Consider the following 8,686-nt stretch of genomic DNA (forward strand, 5'->3'; position numbering starts at 1 on the left):
GTGGAAGTATATTTGGTTAACTCCTCTGGGAAAGGTGGCTTGACTATTTAGCTTGGGGGCTGGCACCTCCTCTGTAGAGGGAGCCCTAGCCTCCACATGGCCAAGATCCCCAGGTCCCCCAAGATGCTCATTCTCAGTCCCTTGGAGGGCAGGCAGAGGGCAGGGGATGCACAGGTTTGGTGGAGGCAAACAGACAACAAAGCCAGGAAGCTAAGTGACCCCAGAAATAGCCCAGCGAGAGCCAAAAGGGCAGAGCTGATTGGCCTCCCTTGCCTCTGCTGCCTGAAGATGAAGCATTTCTGCATCAGCCCTGCCCTCAGACTGGCCAGAAACCTCACTGGGGTCTGGAGGATCAACCACATACATTAAAGGGAGGTTATTCTTGTCTTCAAATGATTTTTCTCATTCACCTCCTTCGCATATTAAATCAACAAACATCCACTGGGCAATGGAGAATGCACAAATAAGACTTGGTCTCCACACACTGAAGAGATCCCATAAGCCCTTTCAATGCATTTTAAAGACAACATTAGGAAGGGAGAGGACTCTATCACCATTGCTTCTAGCCCTGCAGAAAGCTCACCTGGACTCTCCCTTCCAACTGCCAGGCCTTTACCCTGACTGTTGCCCCTTATCTCTTCCCTCTCCAGTGTACCTGCACTTTGAGCTTTGGCTGAAATATCACCTCCCCGCAAAAGCTGCACCTCCTCCCCCACTTGCTCATCCTGGGTGCTGGGCATGTGCTTCCAGAAGCTGCAAAGGGCAGGGATTCAGGAAATGAAAAAGAATCAAGGTGGGCAGGGTTGGAGCCAATTTCCTTATAAGCCCCTCTGTGGTTACCTCAAGCAAGGACAGCTCCTGAAGGAGGATGGACTTACACCATTACATTCCCACATCACCCCCACTTGTCATAGCCTAAAATGCTGTGGTTTTCCTATCAGGAGAGGGTTTTGTTGTTGCTGTTGTTTCCAAAATTTCTCTTCCTCTGAGCTCAGAGAATGAAGATATCACTAAGGATGTTGGAGGGAGACAGGCGGGACCTGTTACCAGAAGGGGTCCTCTGACACCAACTCACTTCAGGCCCAGCCTCTAGCACAGGGAGGTGAGAGGAGCCACTCCTATCAGCTGGGAGGCAGCAGCCACCTGGTGAGCTGGTGGGCAGTCGGTAGGGAGGCCAAAGCAAGGGCCTGAGGTGGGTCATGCCACACGGTGGGAACGTTACAAAAGAAAATATTTATATTGGAAATGTAGGCTGTGTTTGAGCATAGAATTTCAGGCTGAACATCCTGAGAGCCAAGTCAAAAGGGGCATCTGGATGAGATATACACAAGGATAGCAGTGACTAATAGCAGAGGGTAGAGGTCTGCCTGGGGTTCCTGCCCTTGACATGCAAAGAAGACACAATAGAGGAGAGTTCAAGATCTTGGAAACAGTTTTTCTGAATGGCAAAGGGGAAGAACCTGGGAATGATAGAAAAGCTAAGAGAAACTATCTTTGCTGGGTCTCATGGGGCAGAGAAAGACTTCAAATGGTCCCCAAATCCTCTACAAGAGTTTAAGGCCATTCCCCTGATGAGAGTTATGAGGATTGAATAATTTAGGCCAGCAGCTCTCACATTTGAATGGACATCAGCAGTACCTGAGGCTTAATACAGTATGCTGGGCCCCACTATGAGTTTCTATTTCAGGACTGGGGTGGAGCCTGAGGATCTGCATTTCCAACAAACCTCCAGATAATGTTGATGCTGCCAATGTGCAAATTACACTTTGAAATTCACTTAGTTTAGGGTTAGGGGTCTGGCATTGAGTAGACCACCCCATAGTTCTCTAGGCTCGGATCCCTGTGGGTCCTGCCAGGGTGCTGCATCTGCTTGGCCTCAGTTTCCCTGACTGTCCAATGGGATGAAGGAGTCCCCTGGAAGCCTGCCTTGCATGGATTGCTAGGAGATGCCGGCAAGAAGGCAGGTGCCCTGGGGTGTCCTGGGCAGATGTTGTATGGCCATGTGGCCACCAGGGGACCTGCGCATTGCTCTGCAGAAAGGCTGGGCCAAGGGCAGCTGCCAGATGCATCCAGGACAGAACATGTCCCTGTTGCCTCTGCATGACTCCAATAAGCCTGGACATGCTCTGGCCTCAGTTTCCCTATCTGTTTCGACTCACTGTGGCTCCTCAGGCATCCTGGTGAGGGGAAAGCCACAGTGGATTTTGCCTCCTTGATTAAGAGGCTACAAACATAGGCAGAGAATTTTACCCCTGGGAATGGACAAACTCTTACATGGAACACTGGAGATATAGCTCAGGTTAGGTTCAGGGGCCTAGGTGACCCCCAGAACTGGGGGGTGTGCAGTTGTGGACTCAGGAAAGGGCTGCACAATATCTGGATCCCAACAGAGATGCTTTGTACATATAAATTCATCTAATCCTCACAATCATCCTGTTTGTGTTATTATTATCCCCATTTTACAAAAGGGGAACTGAGACACAAAGAGTATAATTAACTTGTCCAAGGTTACACAGAGCCTGGACTGAACCCAAGTTGCCTGGCTCTAGCATCTGCATGTGGGAATCCAGAACAGGAGCTCCTATCCAGGGCCTGCTGGGTTTCTATGCTGGGATTCCAAATCACCTCTCCTGCACAAAACAGGGAACTCACCCCTCTGAAAGCTGATGGGCACTCTGCCCACCCACGCTGTTTCTGACCCAAAGAGCATTCTGCCTCATGGTGCCACATTATCTATCAGCCGACAGAACTTAGTCCTGGCTGGGCTCCAACATCTTTGCTTAGGCCTCAACTTGGTTCATGGTTCTGTGTACAAGCCCCCTCAGCAGGGTTGCCAGATAAAATACAGTATTCCCAGTTAAGTTTGGATTTCAGATAAATAACAAGAGCTTTTTAAATGTAAGTACGTTCAAATATTAATGGGGAATACATACTAAAAAAGTATTAGTTGTTTGATCTAAGTCCAAATTTAATTGTAGTCCTATATTTTTATTTGCTCCATCTGGCAACCCCTACCCTCTGGTGTCTTCCCCTACCTTCCAGGTCAGGTGCCAGCCTCTTCCCTTCCTGCTCTCCCTGCTGTCCACCCTGCTGCCTTATGACTCCTTCTTCTGGTTTCTCTCAGGCACCTCAGGTTCAGCACACCATCAAGTAAACTCCTTATCTTCCCTCCTGGGTCCCCCTCAGAGGTGTCACCAGTGTCCACCGAGCAACCCCAGCCACAGGCCAGAAATAGTCTCCCATTGTTCTCATCTGCACATCCTGTTCTCCCTGTTGCCCTCCCCACATTTCTCTCCTCCTTCACCCCTTCCCTGCTTGCCCCCTCCCATCAAGCTTCCTCCAAAATATCCTCCAGGCCACCTGCCTAAATCCAGGTCTAAACCCTGCCTCCTTCTACCTCAGCCAGGAGAGGGGCTCCAAGGAGGGAGGAAAGGGCCCCTGAGGACATGCAGAAGCCAGGAGCATTCTGCCCCAGTGGGGAGATTTGATTGCTTTATAATTTCCAAAGAAAAAGCTTTGCCTTCTAGAAATCCCAGTTCCCTTGGGTCTATCTAGGTCAGTGTATGTGAGCAAGTGACCTAGGGCCTTCCCACCAAAATAAAGTTTCTGGGGCCTGGTGGGACTTCAGGTTCCACTGCATTATCCTCCTGCTGACCCTGGCTTCTCTTTTTTGCAGCTCCCTGAGGGCCTCCTTTGACTCCCTGAAGCAGCGTAAGTCCCAATTGTCTTCTACTCCAGGCTGTAGGGTAAAAGGACCTTCTGGGAACATAGGCAGAGGTGGATGGATTCTGGCCAGGAGAGGAGTTTAGGCTGCACACAGGTCTGTGGGACTAACGGAGGATTTGGGATGACAGAAACTAGCTTAGGTGGGGTGAATGTGTATGTGGCTGACACCCATCGGTCTGATGTGGGAGACCAATGTCTATACTCTGCCCTCAGAAATGGAAGACATTGGCAACTCCCACATGCAGCTGGCCCTGGCCCTGCGTGAGGAGCTCCGCAGCCTTGAGGACTTCCGAGAGAGGCAGAAGGAGCAGAGAAAAAAGGTGAAGCAGGTGCTGGGGTGTTCCTCCATCACCAAGACCCCAAGTGGGAGGTGGCCATCTTCACTCTGGTGGTGGGAGGAGATGGACCCTAGGTCAGTGTATGTGAGTGAGTGACCTAGGGCCTTCCCACCAAAATAAAGTCCCTGGGGCCAGCGGTCCCATGGAGTATGGGGGCAGTACCCCAGGTTTGGGGTGAGGGTGATTTGAAGTAAAAAGGGAAGGGCTCAGTTCACAGGCCTAGGAGCCCCCCTGGGGGTCCTTCCCTGAGCCGTCAGAAAGAGGAGAAGACATCAGTCTTGTTGACCATCCTATCACAGCAGACTGTAGAGGGACAGTGACAGCTTGGAATTATCCAAAGAAAGAAAACTAAATTGGGGAGTCACCAAAGACTGGTCCTGAGCCCAAGGATCCAAGCTGTTTTTCTGGGAGAAAAGCAGATCTGGAACCAGCCACTGGCCACTCTGCAGTGCTGCCCAAGGCTGAGGGGGAAAACATAGCCTGCTGGTATTAGGGGGTGTTACGCTTACTTCAGCATCCACAATACTTCTCACCCAGGTGTAGGACATGGCTATTTCTAGATGGAAGAACTGCATGGAAAGGAAGTGAGGCTCTCTCATGGGAAGTGTGCAAGCAGAGTTTGAAGGCTATGTGTCAGGAAAGCTGCAGTGGTGGGGTGGGAGGTGGGCTTGGTGATTTCTGTGACCCAGAGTCCCCTCCCAAAACCTGAGACTGATTGGCTGAGTATATGGCCAGCTGGGAGGACAAGTGAGGACACATGCTCAGACTCTAGGGTCTTAGTGATAAGGGTGTTGCTCTGGACAGGGAGGGAGACATCAGCACACAGAAATATTTCTTACTTGGAGAGAAAGGATTCTTGTGAAATATACAAAAAAATGAAAATGAATAAGTCCATACAACTGAGCTGTAAAGGAGAAAAAGGTGTCAGCTTATTGGTGGGGCTAGGCTGGGCTTGGGTGTCCTCACCCAGCTACTTCCCCTCTCTGTGCCTCAGTTTTCTTCTTGCAGGATGGGACATTTATGCCCACTGCCTAAGCTTTGGGGATCCATCCCAGACCAGATCCCCATTAGTCTTCACAGATAGGGCACCAGCTCTAATTATTGGCTCTGGCCACAGAAATTCAATGTGGCTGCCCTCCCTATCTATCCATCTGTCCAGGCAGGGTCTCAGGCTTTTGGGATTCTAAATTTGGGTTCCTGAGCAGACAGTGGGTCCCCAAAGCTAGCTCCAGAAGCCTGTGCTACCTTGAGATGCTGGAACAGGTGACCTCTTGGAGAGGGGACTTGCCTGTAGAGCATGCAGAGCGCTTGCTGTGACAGTGAGGCCCCAGGCTGGCTACTTAAGCTCTCCTGTGGCCAGAAGGTCTACATGTTTGCAAAAGCTGTTTTGGACAGACCAACACCTTCCCCAGATCGGCCAGAACCTCCACAAGTTGAGAGCTGTGATATAGTGTTAGGGGAAGCCTGCCTGGGCATGTGTGTGCACATGCTTGGGCATGTGTGTATGTGGGCCTGTATGTGTGTGTGTGTATGTGGGTTTGTAGGCACACATGTGTGCACACCTATAAGCATGTTGGTGTGCCTCAGTGTATTTGTATGTGACCAGGTGCTTGCCTGAGATCTCTCCACTGGCACATGCCCTACTGTGACCTCAGACACAAAATGGCTCCAGCCCCAACACAAGGGTCATTTCATTTCTGATTCTTCTCACAGCTTATTCCAATTCTCTGTCTAGGCTGAGTTTTGTCTTCTCTATTTGAACAAGCTGCCTGGGAGGAGAGTTGAAGGTGCAATGGCCTGTGTACCTGCGTGTGGCCATGACTAAGTGTGAATAGGCCTGTACAAGGGGAACATAGGAGTGTGCTTGTGTATACTTGTGAATGGTGTCTATGGGCACTCTGTGAGTGTGTATGTGAAGGCCTGTGTGTGCAATTAGGAGCAGTGGGAGCAATGGAGCAGTGGGAGCAGTAGGAGCATGGGGGCCTTTTATTGTGTACTTCTGCATGTGTGTCATGTGGAACTAACGTGTGTACACAGTGTGTGACAGCTGTGAGTGGGTGCAGAGGTTTGTGAGGACTCTGTGTATGTGTGTGTGTATGTGTATGTATGTATACACATGTAAGTTGGATATTCTCCATCTACAGACCAAGTCCTGGCTGGAGTCTGCAGCCAATGAGAGGACACGGTGGACATACACATGTCCTGGGCTTCTCTAGCTTTCTGTTCTGAGCAGTAATTGTAAAAGAACAGGCAATAGGAGAGGAGGACATCTTGTCACTATGCCTTTCAGAACTGGGCGAGGGGGAAAAGTGCTACACCTCATCCCAGGGGAGCCCCATCCTCTTGGCCTAGGGGACTGTCCAGAGGCCACAGCCCCCCCCCCCCCCCACTAAGAGCTTCATGTCCCCTGCAGTACGAGGCTGTCATGGACCGTGTTCAGAAGAGCAAGCTGTCACTCTATAAGAAGGTCATGGAGGTGGGTGCAAGGCTCTTGGGCCGTGAAGTATGCAGAGCCCAAAGTGTGGATACCAGGAGACCTGGGATGGGCACCTGGGAGAAGGCTTGCCTCAGATCTTTATCCAGGAACATCCATGTGTTTGGGGTTGCACTGGGTATCAAAGCCCCACATGGATCAGCCCTGGCACTGTTCATGGGAGACTCTTGACTGATAGGAAGGTGGTCAGTCTCAGACAGTGGCCCACAGTGTGATCCATGCTGTCAGCTGTAGACTCCAAGGGTGGAGGGAGAAGGGACCCCTGAGCTGTGTCTCTTAGGATACTGGGTGAGGAGAAAAAGGTTCCATGAAAGGGGATAGCATGTGCAGAGGCTATTAGTATCATGAGGATGCATGGTATTTTCAGGGACTTTCTGGTGGTTTAATGTGATCTCCCCTCTGAAAAGGCTGGGGCCTTGGGCAGGGCTACAATGTCCCCAGTGGGTAGGGAACAAGACTCCCTCTCCCTCTTGTTCTGGACCTTCAGATCCCTGTCCTTGGGGAGGAGGCCCCCACTCCATTCATAGCCCCTAACAGGAAGAAGGGAGATTGGGCTCAGGGAGCCTCACTCTGGGCCCCCGCAAGTCACACCCTTACACATGTCCAGTCCAAGAAGACATATGAGCAGAAGTGCCGGGACGCAGATGACGCCGAGCAGGCCTTCGAGCGTATTAGCATCAGCGGCCAACAGAAACAGGTGGAAAAGGTTTGTGGGGCCACTGAGGCCATATGTTGTCTCCCAGAGCTGGGGCAGGGGAAGTAACACAGGGAAGGGGTACAGTAGGACCCCACCCCAACCAGGCAAGGTCTGCATATGGAACATACTAGCTTCCCACCCCTCTCTGAACTTCACATTCTCATCTGTAAAATGGGTTTCCTAGAATCTTGGGGCATGAATTTACAGGGTCAGCTTGATCCCCTTTTGCCATCTCCTGGCTACACCCAAGGACCAATTCCTCAAAGCAAGCCCTCTGCAGCCCAGGCCCAGAGATCACAGGGCAATGAGAGCAGATGCTAACTCTCACATAACCCTTGGAGAGGGGCACAGTGGGCCCATGTCACAGAAAGAAAACTAAGGCCCAGTGATGGTGAGTGGCTTGTCCAAGGTCTCAGGGCCAGGAAGCAACAGAGAAAGGATCCGAACCTAAGTCATCCAGAGCCCAAGCTCATGACTACTCTGGTCTCTGGGCCAGAGTGGGGGTAGCAGAGCTACCAGAGCCCAAGAACACCTTTTGCCCATTGCATATACAGGAAAACTGAGGCCCAGAGAGGGCAGGGGGTTGGGGGTGAATTTGGGGGCAGCAAGTTGGGAACCAGAGCCTAAGTCCCAACCAGTAGATTCAGCACTGGCCACATGGAGCCTCAGGTCCTGGCTCCTGATCTATATTTTTCTTTCTAGGTCCTGATATCTAGTTTTCATGGGCTGCAAGTTTCTGTTTTTACTTCTTTTTTATTAAAACCTTTTTTTATTGTAGTCCTTTGTGGGGTGAAGCTGGAGTAAATGATGGAACTTGTTCACAAGTTGACTCCTGAGTGTCCCCTGGGTGGTCAGGGAGGGTTGTGACAGAGGCACTTCACTCACCCAGGAGGCTGGGAGTCCTAAGCTGGGTTTGGGTAGTCTCCAGGACAGAGGCTCAGCACTGTTTTTCCTTTGCCTCCTCAGAGCCAGAACAAAGCCAAGCAGTGCAAGGACTCAGCCATGGAGGCAGGTATGTGGCCCACCTGCCTCCTTAGACCTAGGCGGTGGATAGGACAGACCTTCCCAACACTGCACACTTTCCTACCCTGGGGATATACAAACTCACAGGTGACTACAGTGTCATAAGTCATCACTCTCACTTCCATACTTAGGCAAGTAAAATAAAAATACTCATGTTCTCTCATTTGCCAAGACTATTCTTGGTGCTTTGCATGTTTTAACTAATTTGCACAACAATCCTATGAGGTGACTGATATTATTATTATTATCCCCTTTTTTAACAGATGAGGCACAGAGAGGTTAAGTAACTTGCCCAAGGTCATGGAGTCAATAGTGGTGTTGACTACATTCCAACCAAAGTCATCGGGCTCTAGAGCACAGGACTTTCACAGTCACCATCATGACAGACAGACCCACTCAAATCTCTCT

General features: G+C 50.7%; 1 protein-coding gene across 2 annotated transcripts in view; it reads left to right on the top strand.

Moving 5' to 3' along the window:
* Positions 1 to 8,686, top strand: part of PSTPIP1 (proline-serine-threonine phosphatase interacting protein 1) — a 45,440-nt gene that overhangs the window by 26,104 nt on the left and 10,650 nt on the right. For both annotated transcript variants that reach the window (XM_015568193.1, XM_006754237.2), the window contains 5 exons: positions 3,677 to 3,711; positions 3,940 to 4,046; positions 6,478 to 6,540; positions 7,166 to 7,264; positions 8,222 to 8,267. In XM_015568193.1, coding sequence (XP_015423679.1) covers positions 3,677 to 3,711; positions 3,940 to 4,046; positions 6,478 to 6,540; positions 7,166 to 7,264; positions 8,222 to 8,267 — 350 coding nt within the window. The remainder of the gene's footprint in view (positions 1 to 3,676; positions 3,712 to 3,939; positions 4,047 to 6,477; positions 6,541 to 7,165; positions 7,265 to 8,221; positions 8,268 to 8,686) is intronic.

The sequence above is a fragment of the Myotis davidii genome, unplaced genomic scaffold (genome assembly GCF_000327345.1).
Source record: "Myotis davidii unplaced genomic scaffold, ASM32734v1 scaffold1052, whole genome shotgun sequence".
NCBI classification, from domain to species: Eukaryota; Metazoa; Chordata; class Mammalia; order Chiroptera; family Vespertilionidae; genus Myotis; species Myotis davidii.